This window comes from Trachemys scripta, chromosome 6 (assembly GCF_013100865.1).
Source record: "Trachemys scripta elegans isolate TJP31775 chromosome 6, CAS_Tse_1.0, whole genome shotgun sequence".
Lineage (NCBI taxonomy): Eukaryota > Metazoa > Chordata > Testudines > Emydidae > Trachemys > Trachemys scripta.
In genome coordinates, this window is record NC_048303.1 from 470,625 (window position 1) to 491,061 (window position 20,437).

The following is a 20,437-nucleotide window of genomic DNA, read 5'->3' on the forward strand; positions in this document are numbered from 1 at the left end:
CTCCAGGCAGGCTCTGAGACATCACAAGTGTTAGATCACAGAAACATGAGTAGATCCCTGTAATATGAGACAACTCTCTCGCTGCTTTGGTGCAGCAAACAGCTGCAAAATGTCCATGTTTCATGCATTTATTGCACCGTGTGCCTCGGATGCTCTTGGGATATGACTTTTTCCATACCTTGTACGTGTAGACTGGCATTTGTTCCTCTTAGCCTGGGAATTCTCTCTCCTTGCCTCAGGGGTTTTAACACTCCAGTGTCTGTTTACAGTTTCTAAACTAGTTTCAGGTTTTTCAGATCTGTCCAGTTTCTCTAAGTTTTGCTGTTTCATCAGTTTAGAATGTTTTGCTATCTGTATAGCTGCAGCTAACGTTATATCTCACTTCAGCTGAAGCTGCCATGAAAGGTTTTTTTCTATTAACCCCAAAATCAGCCTGTCTCTGATATTTTCACGTTTTGCATTCCTCAAATCACAGTTTTCAGCCAATGTATGCAGGCCTTGTATTCAATTTTCAATATTTTCCTCTGCTCCGTGGATTCTCTGTTGGAAACATGCTCTTTCATAAACCATATTTCTCTAAGGTATAGTACGGATCAAACATAGCCAGAACCTTTTCATAGTTATCTTTGTGACCGTCTTCAGTAAAGTCAAAGGATTTAAAGATATGCTCTGCCTGCTTCTCCATAGCATAAATTAAAGTTGATACCCTGTGTATCTCCGGTGTCTTTGTGGAGTTTGTTTGCAATTTGAAATCTTGCAAAATATTGCATCTAGTCTGTCCGTTGTGAAGGTGTGTCAAAGCTGAAGTTTTCTGGGGCACTGAAGAGTAGCATGTTGATTAGATCCTGCAATCTTTGTTGCTTTGTTCCTTCTGTTTCTGTTCTTAGTTTACTCCTGACACCATGTTATGTACTTCTCTACCAGATATGGGCTGGCTACAGAGCTTGCTTCTAAATGAGAAACACACCAGATGTGTTCATCATATGCTCTTTCAATGCTCTGTCAGGTACAGCTGAGGTTCATTTAAATTTTACACACAGTAGTACTAGATAGTAGCTAAACAGAATAATACAGTTTAGCATTCCATTACTCTATCTTCAGCGAGAGGATCTCACAAAGGACTATGTCAAGATGTAACCCCAAGCAAATATATTAACAAGGCTACAGAGAGGAGACCGCTAGTGTGGAATCAAATCATTGCTATGAGGCTCCTTTATACCACCATTCAGTTCACCTATACAGCCACAAATATTAACGAACCCTGAGCAGCTACGAAAGCAGCACGATCCAGAGGGATGGGACACCTGCCAGCTCAGGCACGGCACTGACTTGCAGTGTGAGCTTGGGCAAGTCACCGCCCAGCTCAGTGCCTCAGTTTCCCCGATGCTGGATAGGAATAACAGCAACTACACACCTTAGTAAAGTGCTTTGAGATCTACAGATGAGAAGCGTGATATGACAGCGACAGCACCCGTATTTTTTTTTCTAATCCCCTTTTGCAATTGGCTAGATTCAGATCTACCGTGAATGAGCGTGACTCCCCTGAAATCAATCCCTCATGCACATGCTGTTCCTACAACCAGCTCAGGACCGTGGCTAAACGAATCTGGCTTTGACGGAGGAGTTGTTATAGCAGGCACGTTTTCAGAACCCTTCCGCTTGTGATGTCAGGCCGTCGGCAAACACTCAGCAGATGGTTTCTGCCTTTGTTCTCTGGACAAACAAGCTAATACTGCCTCACTGTAAAAGTAACTCTAACCAGGTGCCAGGCTGCAAGAATGCTGGAGACTCATTTCACTGGTTTCCTTTTAGCTGCAGTAACCCAGGACAAAGGGACGTGACTCCCCCATGTAGAGCGTTCAGCCCTGATCACACGAATGCAGGGAACAAACAGAAAACCTACAGAGCAGGGGATATTGAACACTGCCTCCAGCACAGAGGACTAGAATCCAGGAGGAACACAAGGACGGGCAGACTGAACAGACCCAAGGTCCATCTAGGCCAGCCCCTGAGAATGTCCAGCATCAGACGCACCAAAGGAAGGTTCAAGAAACCCCGCTGTGGGTAGATTTGGGATAATCTGACCCCAGGAAGGTCTCATCCTAATTCATAATAGAGATTGGCCTAAGACCTGACGTAGTAGGTTTTATCTCCCTTCCAAAAAGGCTTTTAGCATTAACTTTTATAACTGGGAATTTTTGTTATAATGTAACCATCCAAAACCTCTTTCAATTTTGCTAAATTCTTTGCTTCACTGTCATCCTATGGCAGTGAGTTCTACAGTCTAATCACACGATGAGTGTCCAGGAAAATCCTTAGGAAAATGTATTGCCTACACTTTGTATTTATATTGGACCTTTCACCTGAGGATCTCAATGTGCTTTACAAACACTATTTAACCTGTGCAATCACCCAAAGAGGTATTAGTATTATCTTCCTTTTACAGAGGGAGAAACTGAGGCACAAAGAAGTGGTGCTACTTGTCCAAGGTGACAAAGTAAGTCAGTGACATGGCCAGGAGTAGAACGCAGGAGCCTTGTCTCCCACTCACCTGTTCTAACTATGAGGCCACATGCCCCCCAACCCATCTCAGCACCACAAACAAATCCCAAGAGTGCCCCATTTCCTAGGCTTCTGCTGTGACAACTGGACTCCCTCCTAGACATGGAAAGAGATGTCTGCCCTCTGCTGTAACTGCTAGATCGCCTGCCCTTCCGGAGAGAGTGCGCCAGAAGCCTTGGCTTCCCGGCCACTGTCGTGGGGGATGGGGGTGTCACAGACGCAGGCCCATATCTCAGCAGCATTCTCTGGTTCAGTGCTGTGGCCGGCTTGCACACGCCGACGGTGGCCCATGTGGCAGTCCCATCTCGCGCCCATTTGGGAATCACAGTGCAGAGGCACAGGAAGCAGCGTTCTCGCGTCCTGAGAGTGTTGGCTCTGCTCCTCCTTCCCACCGCAGTGCACAGAGATGAGACATCCCAGCTGCGGCTCAGGCCAGTGCCACGTGTAGTTATCACAGGCAGTTACAAGGCTCCCTCGGACTTCTCTAGAGGCCTTATCAGGGGATGTAGGAATAGAAAAACATAGCCAGACCCCAGAGGCACAGATGGCCAGACACTGGCTGCAGGCTGGACATTAAGGGCTCCAGGTTCATTACTGATCTGACATTAGAATCAGTTCCTGACCCAAGCTGAAATTTGCCTTTGCCTCAGGGGCCCTGCATTTCCTTTCCAGTTCTTGGATACCCAATTTCAGAGCTGTTTGTGCAGCCCCCAGTGACGTCTCCACACAGCTGTGCTGAATTCCAGAGTGAAGCCAGAGAACTGGAAGGAGGATCTGAGTCAGAGCAAACACGAAAATCCAGCAAAGCAGATGTCCTCCTCCACACGCTCTGTACAACCAAGTCACAACAATCATGAGACAGGCCCACCAGCAGGTGCTCAAAGGGAGGGTGTGGGTGGGGAGGGCCACCCTGGAGGAATCCACACTGACATTGTACCGGGGAAGTGGCAGCGGGGCTAAGCTGCCTCCAAAATGAACCTTAATAAAGTCTCTTGAATCTCACTGGTTCAAGCCCTGAGCTCTTGACTTCATTTTCACTCAATCCGTATGCAGGCAAAACCCCTTCTGCTGTCGGGGGAACTGGCCCATGTGAGAACTGAGTAAACATGGCATCAGGATTTGACCCTTTCTTTCGGGAGACCAGAGACAAATTTCTCTATTTTTCACTCCTGTGCGAAGGGTCCCTGCAGTCTGTTTCATTCCCGCTACTTTCTACTTCATCAGCTTGATTTCTAGCTAGGGTGGGATCACACGTGGCATTGCGGTTCCCCTCGTTGGTGCCAGGATAAAGCATGTCAGTTTGTTTTTAATTCTGCAATTGACACGGCACACAATTTGGTTTGCTTTAGTTATTTCAAGCCACTGATCTCTCATTTATCAGAGGTGTAGCCGTGTTAGTCTGAATCTGTAAAAAGCAACAGAGGGTCCTGTGGCACCTTTAAGACTAACAGAAGTATTGGGAGCATAAGCTTTCGTGGGTAAGAACCTCACTTCTTCAGATGCAAGACAATGATCTCTCACTGTGCAGCATGAGGCCAAAGAGAGGTCAGGCCTGGGCCAGTTTGGTGGCACAAGTCTCATGATGAACCTGTGTCTTCACAATGAATCCCACAAACCACTGCCATGCTCAACCATGCCCAGAGCCGGCCCCGTCACTCTAAATGCCTTTGTTTGCAGGAACCACCAGCGCTATACAGCAGCAAAAGGCCTCCCCGCTGTTGGTAACATTATGCCTTCCTTCCAGGGTGTGGGTAAGGGGCACTGTACTATCTGGATAAGAATTACTTTGTTGCCTCCTTCTCCGGTGGGTACCATCACCATTTACACAGAGACAGAAGAGACCTACCAGATCCTCCAGCCCACATCCCTGAAGCCAACACAGGATAGTCCCTACAGCACATAAAAACAGAACAACGGCCATGCTGGGTCAAACCAAGAGTCCATCTAGCCCAGTGTCCTGTCTTCCAACAGTGGCCAGTGCCAGGTGCCCCAGAGGGAACAAACAGAACAGGGCAATTTATCGAGTGATCCATCCCCTGTCATCCAGTCCCAGCTTCTGGCGGTCAGAGATTTAGGGACACCCAGAGCAGGGGGTTGTGTCTCTGACCATCTTAGCTAATAGCCATTGATGGACCTGTCCTCCAGGAACTGATCTAGTTCTTTTTTGAGCCCAGTTATAGTTTTGCCCTTCACAACATCCCCTAGCAAGGAGTTCCACAGGTTGACTGTACATTGTGTGAAGAAATACTTCCTTTTGTTTGTTTTAAACCTGCTACCTATTAATTTCATTAGGTGACACTGGGTTCTTATATTACATGAAGGGTAACATAACACTTGCTTATTCACTTTCTCCACACCAGTCATGATTTTACAGACCTCTATCATATCCCCCCTTAGTCGCCTCTTTTCTAAGCTGAACAGTCCCAGTCTTATTAATCTCTCCTCATATGGAAGTTGTTCCATCCCCTAATCATTCTTATTGCCCTTCTCTTTATTTATTCCAACTCAAATACATCCTCTGCTTCACTTAGAACTAAATCAAGAATTGCCTCTGCCCTTATGGTTCCCGGACTGGCTCCAGGACACAGTCATTAATGCTGTTTAGAAATTTTATCTCCACATCCTGTCCTAAGGTAACATGTTCCCAATCGATATGGGGATAGTTGAAATCCCGCATTATTACTGAGTTTTCTGAGGCTGTCAGACTGGGGATGGGACCACTCAACTGTGTCCCAGAAAGTCTCATCTGTGTACCTCTCTGCCTCCCTCAGCCACTCTGCTCTCAAGAGCCCGTACGCAGTCTCGGAGGGATGGTAGTTGCTTGCACTGAATGCACACTTATGCCATCTGCCCACAAGGCAGGTAATCCTACATGCTGCATTCAGTGCAATAACCTTGATACCCCCCCTCCCCGCTCTGCTGCTGGACTCCTGCCTGCATTATCTTTACTCTTGCAGGGTTGGTTTGTTTGTTGGTGCGTTTTTTTTTCTTCTGGGGGGAGGGGAGTTATTGGCCTAAGTTTAGAGAATGTTTGTTAGGTGCATCTGGCTCTCACACGCCCTCTCTAAACTCCCATTTCCTGCTGCTGGTCGCTAGCACATTGCACAGCACTTTGTCCAGTCTGGTGTTAAATGTACCGATGGGTGGGCCTTCCCCTTCCACCTGTTCTTTGAGTGACTCGTCCCCAGGCTGATCCACCTCCCTGGTAGGAGGTTTTCCTTTACATTTAACCTACTTTTTCTCCTTCTTAATTTCCCTCCATCAGTCCTAATTAAGCCCCACCTTGTACCACACTCCCACCCCTGCTGGGGTTTGCCCAATTCCAGTAGCTGAAGCCCCAGGGCCCTGCCAGTAGCTTGCCCTCTTGCCATGTTTACTGGGAGTGAAGATGATCTGTGGGGGGATGGGCGACCAAAAGCTTTCTGCAAGTCCAAGCGTGACAGGTTTATTTAAGTCAGAGCGTTCACTTGGGTGTGTTAATGGGGCCTGTCTGAAACAGTGGGAAGTGCCATTCCTGACAGCTCTTCTGAGAATATGGAGGAGTCTTGACTGACGTCACAATTGCCCAATTTGTTATGACTCTGCGAACAGTCGGCATCTTGCCCCACACACAGCTGAATTTCTCACCCTCCTCGGCTCCTCCCTCATCTTCCCACATGACTGTTCCACAGAGTGTGGAGGAGGAGAACACACTGCGAAGGGAGATATCTACCAGGATCCCCACCTCAGGCTTGGCTTTGCAGCACAGTCCAGCTGCCCAGCCCTCAATAAGTCTAAACAAGGACAAGACATTCCCACCCTTTGCTCAGTTTTTGTCCTGGGGATGTCAGGCCAGGAGAAACCATTCCATTTGATGAAGGGCTTAAACCCACAGACCGCCGTCTGCCCCCATACAACGCGGGCGTTTGTCTGGAATACAACAATCCCTCAAATCCATATTGCATAGTTCCTCCCCTACCCTCTCTCAACTCCTTGGGGAGAATGCACTGCCCCGAGGAAACCAGGACAGTCTCGCCGGCTGTGCTCCCAGACCAGACACAGAACCTATTCTAGAACTGTAATTTATGGCTAAAAGAGTCAAATGGACCCTGCCCATGGCTGCAAACTTCCAACAGGAAGCCCACTGCTACAACTCTGCGTAAGCTCTTTGCTGAGTTACCAGGTTTCAGGCTAGTCTGTCCTAGCTGGCCCTTCTATCACGCACGAGCCGGCAGTGCAACTTTTCCTGTGCCCAGAGAGCTGCTCAAACTCCCGGGCTCGAGAGCCAACACAGCGCCGGCCAATATGGGCCAGAGGGAGGAATGGCTACTACCCTCTGGTCCCCCCTGAAAGTGCCCACGTCAGCTGTGGGGCCCACTGGCCCTGAGCAGTTGAATGGCACCGTGAAACTTCCTCAGTTCAACCTGTTCACGTCATAAACAGCTCATGTGGCATAAACATAAAAGCCAGGTGCTCTGGGCTGCATATGCTATCGCCCAGTGATGTTAGCAGCAGCTGCTGCCTTTCCGCACCCGTGGGCCCATGCAATCGCAGACCCACTGTGCACGGTCTCACTCCCGCTACGCCCGCTCCTGCTCTGCCCCTGAGCAGTGCTCTGTGGCAGGCAGGGTCCCCAGGCTCATCCCCTCAGCACTGCACCCCCGGCTGCTGCAGTGTCGCTGCATTCAGGACCATCGGTGCCCACCTGCGAGGCCAGGATTGACTCTTTACATGGATTGCAGGCTCCTGTTCCTAGTCATGAACAGTTGAGAACCTCCCCTTTTTTGTCCTATGACCGTAGGGGTGTTAATGGGCCGCTTCACCTTGAGGGCGCCTTAGAATGTGTGTTAACCGCTTACGCTAAGCAATCTGTTCCACCTCGCATGTAGCTGGAACAGTCCTGAAGAAAAGCTCTGTGTAGCCGGAAAGCGTGTCTCCCTCACCAACATTCCCTCATCCATCTGGACTCTAACATGCTGGGACCCACATGGCTACAACTACACTGCAAACAATGTTAGGAGTGTCAAGTCTGCGGGGAAAGAGCCAGGAGCCGCTCTCTCCTCCTTGGAGTTTCCAGCCACACCCAACATGCCGATAAAAATAGGGTCTGAAGTCACTTTGGGCTAGGCCAGCTCTTTTCCATACATCCTGCCAGTATGGATGTAATGAACGGAAAACTTACCAGGACTTATTTGGAAATAAAAAGCCCAGGGCATGATGTGAAGCTCTGTGCAAGTCAGACTGCACTAGCATGGTTTCATGACAGATTTATGGTTTCCCACTGCTCTGGTATGCTCCAGGGCTTGGGCTTTCTAGACATTCCTCTAGAATTTCTCAGCTTCAGTCTATGCTGGGCTCCAGGGATGCTGGGCCACATGACACATCAGACTAATGTCAGAACCAGAAAAGGCTGCTCCCCTACACACACACACACACACGCACACGCACACACACCCCCCCTCATCCCAGCCCCGTGAGCACAGAGTGTCCTGTCCCAGCCCGGCATCCTCCCAATCCTGGATCACCAAGCCCTGTATGCTGGGAACACACATCCAGTCCTGCATTGCCAGGCCCCACATGCATAAAATGCACCTTCCCAATCCCATATCACCAAGACCGAAGGGCAGAAGTGGTATAAAGGCCTTGCACATTTCACCCTGTGTGCACATTGTGCGTTCAATGTGCATGCAGCGGTCCTGTCCCATGCGAGTCTCCCAGGTGTTTGGCTTGGTCCAGGCATGAAAAAGAGACACTGGAAAACATCCAGTTCATGTTGCCGTGAGCATGAAGCTTATTGTAAAGTCCTGGGGCCCAGTCCTACAAACAGGCACACAAGTCTCTACCCGAGTGAACTCAATGAGCCTCGCTGCAGGTGTGACGTCTCTAGGGTAGGGTTTTGCAGGATCAGGTCCTTTATTAGTGCCCTGCTTGCAGAACAGATGCCAGAGATGAAACTCCCAGTGCCTGACTCTACTGACCAACCAGGTTCCCCCGTGCACCCCTGTGTCATTACTGAAAGGCTGCCAGGGACAGACAGTGACCAGCCTCCTGTAGATCTTTTGATAAAGTCCAAGGAATTTTTATACGATTTTTTTTTTTAAAAACAGACTTCAGCACTTTGTTTACCGAGCGCTCCCCAGCATGCGCACGAGCGACCCTACAATAACAAATCCACATACCCACAATACACTTCCGATGGGAAGGAAACTTGTGAGTGAGCTGGTGTCCCATGAAGCAGCCCTGGCAATTGTTCTGTATTAAACATATGATTGTTACTTACAGCATATTCGAACTCCAGATTAAAGTCCCGGTTGTTTGCCTGAAGGTGCCTCTCTTCCTCTGTAGAGAAGAACACACACATTAGAATTCAGCGAAGGAGAAGGAGGAGGAGGAGGGGGATAATGAATAATGACAAGCATCAAGGAGCAGCAGGAAGAGGGGACTGTTAGAAGAGGAATAGCAGGGAGACCCAAGCTGGGTACTGGAACCCCAGTGCCCGGGCTTAGTGGTGTGTGGCAGACGCCCTCCTGCCATGATGCTAGTGCGGAGCATTGGTATCACAGGGACGTAGCGTTCATTCACCAACATGTTCCAATCACATACCTCACTGTGGTCCTCGCACAGGCTGATCTCCTACCCAACATATTAGCTTCCCTGGAGGCTCAGGATTAGTTCTAGACAAGTGGGACTCAAGCTCCCAACCTCTCTCGACATGCTGGTGCCCTGGGTCTATTGTTAATTCTGCACCACTACTGGTGCTAGGGCAGGGCATCAGCAGTGTGATAATCAGCTCGCAGAGATGCTTTCATTCAAGGGACTCAAATGCTTTAAACAGTAATTCATTCATCCTTACATCCCTTTCATGGGACAGAAAAATTCTTTTGCCTCATTTTACAATGGGGAAACTGAGGCACAGAGCAGTCAGCATGACTTTCTCAAGCTCACAGAGGTAGTCAGAGGCAGAGCTAGGAATAGAAAACAGGAGTCCTGGCTTCTGCTCCCCTCCTCTAACCACTAAGTCACACTCCCCTCCATAAAACGTTCCCCGTTAGTCACTGGGCAGACCTAAGCAGAAGGCTATTTCAGAATACTTGCTGCATTCCTTTTATACAGTGAGGGCTGCTCTGATCCCCTCCTTGGGGATTCTGAGCCAAGTCCCACAGTCAATGCCGCAAAGAGATAAATGATCATAAAGAAAATAAGAGATGCTAAAACCTTAAGAAAATCAACAAGCCAAGAGAAACGCAGTAGCGGAGCGTGGGCAGGGCCTGGGAAAAGTGAAACAACATTCAGCTCCACGGAACAGCCAGAGCCACATCACTCAGCCAGACAGTGCGTGGTTAGACAGCCAGGCTCAGACAAGCCGGGTGCACAGAAGGGCGAGCTGTTACGAGAGAGGATGTTACAAAGGAAATCCAGCCTAAGCCTGGCAATGCTGCTGCCCAGATCCTCAGTGCCCAGCACTGTACACTTAGGAACCTGGGCAGCATCAGAGACGTTGACCACAGCCAGCAACGTCCTACACAGAGGGCAGGGTCTGCCTAGTTGGATGCTGCAAGGTGGGGAGCAGCCCAGAGAGTTAGGGGAGCTGGCTGATATCCCCACAATGGGACCTGTCAACTAGGAACGGGGCAATATGGAGCAGGCAGCACCGCAAAACCGGTGACACCTGCTGACATTTCGGAGAGGCTGAGAATAAACTCCCAGCTCCTGGACTCCTCTCTCTCCTTCTCTTCAGCAGGGCCCCTGGGAGTAGCCTGCATGGGAACTGCAAAGGGGAGGAAGGCGCCAGTTCTGCAGCGGGCCATATGGGGGCATGGAGAGCTCGGTGCGCTTTCGCTGGAGCCTGATCACAGCACAGCTAAGAAGCCGGGCTGCATTCCTTACTCTGCCAGCTTGGCCATCCTCAAGGTCACCCAGACTGAAAAGTGGCCATTCTTCAACAACAAAACTTCAAAACCAGACTCCAACGAGAAACTGCAGAACTGGAATTAATTTGCAAACTGGACACCATCGAATTAGGCCTGAATAAAGACTGGAGTGGATGGGTCACTACAAAAAGTAATTTTCCCTCTGCTGATAATCACACCTTCTTGTCAACTGTTGGAAATGGGCCACCTTGATTGCATTGGCCTCGTTAGCACTACAAAAGTAAGTTTCCCTTCCTTAAAAAGCAACAGAGGGTCCTGTGGCACCTTAGAGACTAACAGAAGTCTCTAAGGTGCCACAGGACCCTCTGTTGCTTTTTACAGATTCAGACTAACACGGCTACCCCTCTGATACTTTCCCTTCCTTGGTATTCACCCCTTCTTGTCAACTGTTGAGAATAGGCCATTCCCACCTTAATTGAATTGGCTCGTTAGCACTGACAACCCCCCCCCCCCCTTGGAAGGCAACTCCCATCTTTTCATGTGCTGTAATATATATACTGCTTCCTGTATTTTTCACTCCATGCAGCTGATGAAGTGGGTTTTAGCCCATGACAGCTTATGCCCAAATAAATGTGTTTGTCTCTAAGATGCCACAAGGACTCCTCGTTGTTTTTGCTGACACAGACGAACACGGCTGCTCCTCTGAAACCATTCCTCAGGCAGAAGCTCACTAGGAGAGAAGCTGGCAACAGTTGTTGTTTGGGTTGTGCTTTCCTTGGTGTGAGGTCGAACTAGAAAACAGCAGGGCTTAGTAAACCTGCCACGGAAACCAAGGCAGTGGCCACCTGAATCTCAGACTGGACGGCAGCCGAGTCTAGGTCCCTACACCAGCACCCTCTCCTCCGGGCACAGCACCGACTGCTCAGTCTGGGCCCAAAGCAGACGGAAAGCTTCTTGGGTTGCCACAGGAACGTTAACCCTGCTCATCATGGCCATAGTTGAAGAGTGATCTCTGTTTTTGGGACCCCAAGATGTTGCTCCCCAAAATCAAAGGCCACTTTTGGAAATGGCCCAAACCATTGTGGTCTCTACTGGAAACACTTGCAAGGGTGGAGTGGAGGGGTGCAGACGCTGCAGACACAATTGCAACAGTGACAAGACAAACAGGCGCCTCACCCATCGCCTCCATTCCATCCGCAAGCACAGGCCTCCCCCACTCGAGCAAAGAGAGACTCTCCATTGGCTGTATAGTCCCTCTGACACCCAGGTGAACAGTTCATATTTTACCAGCCCAGGGCAGCAGTGCACCCCGGCCAGTGTGTTATCTGCTATTGTGTTCCACCAGCCAATGTGGTTTGTTAGTGACCATATCACAACGACTCTCGAGGAGATAAGGACAAGGCTAAAGAGCTGGAAGTTGTGTGTTATCTTTTGCCCAAGAGGTGTGGCGCCTAAAGCAAACCAGCTGTGCCACTCCCAGCAATGACCTTTTCCCAGGCTGAACGGATGCTCCTGAACTGGCATTGCACATTGTTTTACAGAGTAAGGAACATCCTCCACATTTCTTCAAATTCCTCTCTTGGGAGTTCCAGACTTGACACTGCCCATAGACAGCAGCTACCACCAATTCACACAGCAAATTACAACATTTGCTTTAACAACTCCACTTTCCCTGGCACAACAAGGAACAGGGGCCACTGAAAGCTCTCCGATGAGTGCTATAAATAACTCAACTGAATCCCTGTTACGGGGGGGAAATGATCCACTCTCCTCTTGGGTGTCTCCAGCTGCTGCGTGCCATATTCAGGCCTTTTCCCACTCCTGGCACCCCATAGATAGTCAACCACGCTTGACAGATCTTGAGTGGTTCACTCCTCCAGCCTAGTCACACAATCAAAACGAACTCCTTCCACAGTAGCAAAGAGTCCAACAGAACTGTCTGTCTGCCCTTCAGCCCTGGCTCTGGGCCCTGTAAATCCAGCCCTTTGCTTGGGCTCCCCAACGAGTCTTGTCCCTTTCTCAGGGTTTACACCGTTTTGGAACCCGGGAGTGCCTACTATGCTGGGTTCCACCCCAGGGACCCTATCCACAGCTGCCACGTACTGTCACTGCAATTAGTGGCTGCTAGTTCCCTGGGCCTCTTCCCAGATCCCAGTTGCCAACTTTCACCCGGTAAATAAGCCCCCCGACTTTCACCATACGCCAACAATCAAGCTAATCCCATTTCAAAACAAGGCCAATCTCTAAGAACCCCCACACTCTGTGTGACTAGATCCCCCGGGCGTGCAGTCTGGGACTGGGGTGGGCCCGCTGTGCACCCCTGACTCTCTCCCCTGCTTGCCCCTGGCCCCGGCTTGCCCCCCTGGCCTGGAGCCAATCAAAAAAAAAAAAAAAAAAGAAGCAACAAGCTACAAGCCAAACAAGCCACAAATTAGCCAACAAGCAACTCACAAGCCAATTAAACCAAAAACAAGCCCAATTTCCGCGTTTTTTCCCCACAGGTTTGGCATGTCTGTCCCAGATGGACCCTTTGTCTTCACCCCTTAGCTCAAGGTTGAAGTTCTCAGGGTCTCTCTCCCCCAGCTTAAGCAAATGCAGTGAAATCCCATGGCTGGAGAGGAGAGCCGCACCACGCCGTGCCACATGCTGCCCATCCGATCCCAGCCAGAAATGACCTCCTAATTCTAAAGCCACGCAAATCCTTTTAGCTGAGCCTGCTGGCCTCTGATTGGCTGCTTCCATCAGGCCTCTCTACGCCTCCTTTCCTGGGCGGGTTGTAGGAGGACTGCAGGGCCTCCAGCAGGGGGCCACAAAGGGACCATCCCGTTCCCCCAACTATGCCTAGAACCCACCACTTGGAATAACTGGCTACAGGTCTGAGCCCTGCTTATCATGCAGATGTTAATCCTGGAAACCTGTGGGAGGGCTAAAGCCTCATCCGATGGGAGGTCATCTCTAAGCGACTCGTAACCAACTTTCTGCTCATAGGAACAGCAGCCACAATCATAGAATATCAGGGTTGGAAGGGACCTCAGGAGGTCATCTAGTCCAACCCCCTGCTCAAAGCAGGACCAACCCCAACTAAATCATCCCAGCCAGGGCTTTGTCAAGCCAGGCCTTAAAAACCTCTAAGGAAGGAGATTCCACCACCTCCCTAGGTAACCCATTCCAGTGCTTCACCACCCTCCTAGTGAAATAGTGTTTCCTAATATCCAACCTAAACCTCCCCCACTGCAACTTGAGACCATTACTCCTTGTTCTGTCATCTGGTATCACTGAGACCAGCCGAGCTCCATCCTCTTTGGAACCCCCCTTCAGGTAGTTGAAAGCAGCTATCAAAACCTCCTCATTCTTCTCTTCTGCAGACTAAACAATCCCAGTTCCCTCAGCCTCTCCTCATAACTCATGCGCTCCAGCCCCCTAATCATTTTTGTTGCCCTCCGCTGGACTCTTTCCAATTTTTCCACATCCTTCTTATAGTGTGGGGACCAGAACTGGACACAGTACTCCAGGTGACTGGAGTCACTGGAAAGAAAGAATGAAAGTCAGTGCTGGTGTCTGTGCTTCAGGTTACCACGTCGCTGCTGCTGAAAACAATGACAAACACTCCTCCCTGGCATTTCAGTCACTGGAAACTAACCACGTGTAACTGTGGCCCAGTGCCCAGGCCCTGGTCTAACCACAGCAACCGAGTCTCTGGGAAAGTGGCTGCTTTTTCAGGAGGAGAGATCTAGGAGCTAGGCCACAGAACAACATCTGGAGTGAACAACATTAAACTCATGCCAAAAAGCAGCTATAAATATAATTGTCCATCCAGTCTTCTGAATGTAGGGCGGTTGCATGGAAAAGTCTTATGAAAGGTTACATTTGAGGCCTGGCTGAGGACCGTGGAAATTTGTCTGAGTTATAAATGAAAGCGCAGATAGCAGTGCCTTAAACAGGCCAATGGGCAGAATTTGTGGATATTAGTTTCTGTGGCTGCTGGGGGGTGGGGGGTGGAGAACGGAATGGTTTTGCCAAGTTTTACACAAACTAAGGCCTGACACCGGATGCATAAAGAGAGACACATCTCAGCCCCACCGAGCCTGACAGCAGAACAGAGACAACACAGACTCTGCAAGAAATCCGTGCTCCACCTGTCCAACAAACCAGCCTCCGGAACGCTGGCTGCAGCCACCCATGCCAGGGGGCTGGATCGTCTCCTGCGATCGGCGTGTAGGGGGGAACTCAATGCCACAGCCTCCCATCCCCGGCACTGCAGGAATACCCCATTGGTGGTCGGGGCAGGGTGGAGACTGGTGCCTCTACACGGCATCCTTCCAGTGGCAGTAACCTTTGTGGGGGCCCATCCCCCATACTGAGCTGGGAATGAATGGCCTCCCGAGGACAGACAGTTGCAACACAACTCCTTCTGGAGCCACGCTGACACGGAGCACTGGACATATGCCATCCGCAGGGTCCCTGCAGCCCTGGTCCCCAAGGACAGGAGGGTAGAAAAGGGCCCAGCACACCTTTGGAGAGGTGTAGGAACAATAATAAACTAAGCACCAAGTGTTATTAATTCATTATTACAGTATTTGCTCACTACCCCTGAGATATGGAAGGTGTTTGGCAGGGGCGGCTCTAGCTTTTTTGCCACCCCAAGCACAGCAGGCGGGCTGCCTTCGGCAGCTTGCCTGCGGGAGGTCCCCAGTCCCGCGAATTCGGCGTACCCGCCGCCGAATTGCCACTGAATCCGCGGGACCAGGGACCTCCCGCAGGCAAGCCGCCGAAGGCTGGCTGACTGCCGCCCTCGCAGGGACCGGCAGGGTGCTCCCCACAGCTTGCCACCCCAGGCACACGCTTGGAGTGCTGGTGCCTGGAGCCGCCGCTGGTGTTTGGATTACATGAGAATAGTGTGATGAAACCCCAAAAGAAACACTGACACCTGGCCCCCCCGACCCACCTCACCCCTCTGCAGACAGTCCCATGCTGGTTCTGTTCACACAGAGAGATGCATCCGACCAATCCAGCCCCCAGAGGCACTATCGTGTTACCATGGGTAGGAAAATCACAACCCTTCGTTCAGGTTGTTGATGGGATATTATTGCCTTAGGGAGATGAGCCTTGGTCAGTTGCTAATTGTTAGCATCATCCCTGAAACAAGGAGACAATTCAGGACAGCAGCCAGAGGGCAGCTCCAGGGGAGAAGATTAATCATTGAATAGCCACATTCTTAGGGGATGAGAGAGACCCGAGTTATCACCCGTGGAGAGGTTATTACAACAAACCAATGGGCAAAATTCCCACTTGGTGCAACAGGAGTGACCCCAGGTTACACCCTCGGCTGAATCTCCCCATTCTGTACCAGCCACGAGTGCCAAAGAAACCAGGTCACATGTTTGCCAGGTTGGCAGGTGTCTCAGCCAATGACAGCATCTCAGGGCCCGCTGGGGAGAAACTAAGGGCAGCGTTGATGGCAGCGGTACAATTGGGATGTATGATCTGTACTACGGCAGCACCTGTAGAGAACACTGCACGAGCCCAGGTTAGACAGTCCCCTGCCCCAAGGAGCTCACAGGCCAAGTATAGAGCAGATAAGTGTGGCAGGAAGGGTTGTTTGTACCCAGGTTACAGCCAGGAAGCTGAGGTACAAAGTGGTTACATGACCTCACACAAGCGGTCTGTGGCAGAGCCAGGACTGAACCCAGATTTCCTTACCCACAAGTCCACCCTTCGCTCTGTGATGGAGAGTTCGTCTATTGCTCCAACACCTGCTGGTGCTTTACACAGCCGAGAGATCGCCAGCGCCTGCCCTGAAAGGCTGACAGGGCAAGTGTGCCGTGATGCAATGAGTGGGAGTAAGGCAGTTGGGAGGGGACTGGGAACGAAAAAGGTCACAGCAATAAAATCATGGGCTGTTTGGAGCAGGCACGTGCACAGCTGCCTGGCAAACACTGCAGGATTTTGTATGATTAATGACGACTCCCTTTTTGTGGGCATGAGGGAAGAAAGGAGACTTAAGGACAGTGAGCGGGAGGGAGGGGATTTTTGGGTGTGCCTTATTAAAATTCCATAACAGGTAGATTTGCTAGCCTCTGCTGGAGTGTCTGCTCTCTGAATGCCGCAGAAGGCCAAATCACACTTGGAGTTGCAGCTAGCAAGAGATGTTAAGAGTAACAAGAAGGGTTTCTTCGGGTATGTTAGCAACAAGAAGAAAGTCAAGGAAAGTGTGGGCCCCTTACTGAATGAGGGAGGCAACCTAGTGACATAGGATGTGGAAAAAGCTCATGTACTCAATGCTTTTTTTGCCTCTGTCTTCATGAACAAGGTCAGCTCCCAGACTGCTGCACTGGGCAGCACAGCATGGGGAGGAGGTGACCAGCCCTCTGTGGAGAAAGAAGTGGTTCAGGACTATTTAGAAAAACTGGCCGAGCACAATTCCATGGGGCTGGATGCGCTGCATCTAAGGGTGCTAAAGGAGTTGGCGGATGTGATTTCAGAGCCATTGGACATTATCTTTGAAAACTGATGGCGATCTGGGGAGGTCCCGGATGACTGGAAAAAGGCTAATGTAGTGCCCATCTTTAAAAAAGGGAAGGAGGAGGATCCGGAGAACTACAGGCCAGTCAGCCTCATCTCAGTCTCTGGAAAAATCATGGAGCAGGTCGTCAAGGAATCAATTCTGAAGCACTTAGAGGAGAGGAAAGTCAGGAACAGTCAGCATGGATTCACCAAGGGGAAGTCGTGCCTGACTAACCTAATTGCCTTCTATGATGAGATAACTGGCTCTGTGGATGAGGGAAAAGCAGTGGACGTGTTATTCCTTGACTTTAGCAAAACTTTTGATACGGTCTCCCACAGTATTCTTGCCGGCAAGTTAAAGAAGTATAGGCTGGATGAATGGACTGTAAGGTGGATAGAAAGCTGGCTAGATCGTCGGGCTCAACAGGTAGTGATCAATGGCTCCATGTCTACTTGGCAGCCGGTTTCAAGCAGAGTGCCCCAAGGGTTGGTCCTGGGGCTGGTTTTGTTCAATATCTTTATTAATGATCTGGAGGATGGCGTGGACTGCACTCTCAGCAAGTTTGCAGATGACACTAAACTAGGAGGCGTGGTAGATACACTAGAGGGTAGGGATCGGATACAGAGGGACCTAGACAAATTAGAGGATTGGGCCAGAAGAAATCTTATGAGGTTCAACAAGGCAAGTGCAGAGTCCTGCACTTAGGACGGAAGAATCCCATGCACTGCTACAGGCTAGGGACCGACTGGCTAAGCAGCAGTTCTGCAGAAAAGGGCCTAGGGGTTACAGTGGACGAGAAGCTGGATATGAGTCGACAGTGTGCTCTTGTTGCCAAGAAGGCCAACGGCATTTTGGGCTGTATAAGTAGGGGCATTGCCAGCAGATCGAGGGACGGGATTATTCAGGCCCAAGGTCTTGATCACATGTTGTATCTTTGGAATGAACCAGCTTGTACCAAGTGTCAGGGATTTAAATTTTAAAAAATCCTAGAGCAAGATCCCCCTGAAATGTCTCGTTTCCTTTCCTACCTCCTAGTTCCTCGGGTCTGATCTGGAGCCCATCCCCACCGTATCTAAGTCCCTCCCATAATTAACGAAAGCAAAAGAGTCCTCAGAGGGACCTAGATTTCTCTCCCCCCTTCAGGAAGTCGATAAAAAGAGAAATATTGTTGCAAAATGTGAGCTGCTTTGGGCACAGTCTGTCTGTTTTGTGCCTGATACAGAATCAAGTCCAGCATCTGCACTAAACAAACATCAGATCATAATGGGAATTTGCAAATGTGGGTAAGACATTGAAGACATTCCAATGCAGGGCACTAATGCAACAGGAAATTCTGCTAATATTAACTGACGTAGTATCCAAGTACACGACGTACAAACGCCATCTCTTTCTATACAGCAGGCTTGTAGGCTCCAAATTCTAAACTCTTGACCTGCAAGGTGACTTGGAATTATTTCCTTCCTGGGATCAGTCAATGTTTAACCTGAAGATAAAGTGCAATATTAGGCCCTGCCCTCTTTAAAAGCAAACATTTATATTATCCTCATCAGCAGGGAGAGATGACTGGAGGAGAAGAAATGACTCCAAATGGGTGCCTTTGCTTTGCACTCTACGGACCTAGAATGTAGCTAGGCTCTCCAGTGAAACAGACATGCAGCTCTGACTTCAACTAATCAAAAAGAAGGCAGCAGCACCCCAGGTTTCAGCCCAGTGTCCTGTGGTCGGGGGGAGGGATAGCTCAGTGGTTTGAGCCTTGGCCTGCTAAACCCAGGGTTGTGAGTTCAATCCTTGAGGGGGCCACTTAGGGATCTGGGGCTAAAACCAGTACTTGGTCCTGCTGGTGAAGGCAGGGGGCTGGACTTGATGACCTTTCAAGGTCCCTTCCAGTTCTAGGAGATGGGATATCTTCATCTAAATGCTTTAGAAGCCAGGGCTTTAATATAATTTGGTGCCAGACTCACTGATTGTCACCAGATATTTCCGGGCAGGAGGGATGAGGGCCTCTCTCACCGCGGGACAGGATGTGGGTTACCAACCCCATTTTGTTCTTTTCCAGGTCCCTGACACCAGAGCTCCCAGAGCGGGGGGAGCCTGTCACTTTCTCCTCTCAGAGGCAGGGAGGTCAGTAGACCGCTCACTGCTGTGGACCAGTCAGTGGGCCACATGCCTGGCTGCCAATAACCCAGAGAAAACGCTCACCCTCAGGGCTTTATGATGAGGGACAAAGGCTGAGTTAACATTGCTCTTCCCCAGCAACGGGGCCAGCTCTCTCCCTGCCCTGGTCCCTCCTTTCCTGTCTCTCTTGCCTCCTGGGCCCTCCCCTGCTCTGAGAACCAGCAGGAGCCTCAAGCACCCTGCCTACCTCTTCAGAGTTGGCTCTATGCTCAGACGTGGGGCTGGCACCTGGGGGCTTTGGGCTAGAGACTTTCCCTTCCCACCAGCTGTCTCCATATGTGCCAGTTCATGCCTGCTGGGTCCTGGCTGAGACAGGCAGCTCAGACAGAGGGCTAACCTGGCAAGGAGGTTGTTCCTGCCTCACCGTCTCCCAAGGCAGTGTCTGCTAGTGACCCCAACGCGACCTGTAAGACATTGGCCACACACAAGGTGACTAACCCCGTAGGACCGATCAGGGTCAAAGAGTCAGCTACGAACTCTTACCCTGTAACACAACTTGTGCTTAGCGCATAGGGGGAGTATTACACTTATTTCCCTGGCATTGATTAATCAAGGCCAAACTCTGTTCTCATTTACATCGACAACTCTGGAATAACTCTCTGGGTATCAGTACAGTCAGTCCAGATTTACTCTGGTGTAACTGAGATCATGACTTTACCATTGTTTTCTTCCATTCTCTGAGAGAGTTCTGGATCCCCACCCCTCCGAAGTATGGTTGGCTGCAGATCAGAAATGCTCTCCATTTGCCTTCTGTTGTAGCACTGCTAATTGGTTTCTACCTAAGCATTGCATCTCTCTGCTCCACCTCTATCAGCTTTGTCAAGTGCCAGCCAGCCAGCAATATACTCCCCCCAAAGCTTTTTGTGCAACTGTTTGAAACAGTATCAAATGTAAAAACCGTGTGTTAGTTTTAAACCACGTACACATACGCCCCTCCTCTTGTTTGTATAAATAACCCCGAAGTACAAATTCTCATTCAGAGCGTCTGCTTCGGTCTCACATCTAGTTACTATTTAGCAGGACTGCAGTGACATGTAAAAGAAAACTCTACTCAGTTTACTTAGGCCACACCTCATAAGGCAAGGTATGCGTCTTGCAAGGAAGAAACCGTGAAATGGCTTTGACCCTAATGGGATGAATTTGACCCTAATGGGATGAATCCAATTACACCAGCGTAACCCCTGAAGCAGTCCCCTTGCTGAGAACAGACACTGTTTATGACAAGAGTCCAAGTGAGAGACTCTTTGAAAAAGTCTCCTTCCTCCTTTGACATCCTGGTTCACTAATTCTATAGCTGTCTGACGAAATCCTACGGCCCATAGCTTCCACTCCCAATGGCATCGAG

At 50.0% G+C, this 20,437-nt stretch overlaps 1 protein-coding gene across 3 annotated transcripts in view; it reads right to left on the reverse strand.

Moving 5' to 3' along the window:
- LOC117878866 (phospholipid-transporting ATPase ID-like) overlaps positions 1 to 20,437 on the reverse strand; it is a 121,313-nt gene that overhangs the window by 73,587 nt on the left and 27,289 nt on the right. For all 3 annotated transcript variants that reach the window (XM_034773493.1, XM_034773492.1, XM_034773494.1), the window contains exon 3: positions 8,822 to 8,880. In XM_034773493.1, the coding sequence (XP_034629384.1) occupies positions 8,822 to 8,880 (59 nt within the window). The remainder of the gene's footprint in view (positions 1 to 8,821; positions 8,881 to 20,437) is intronic.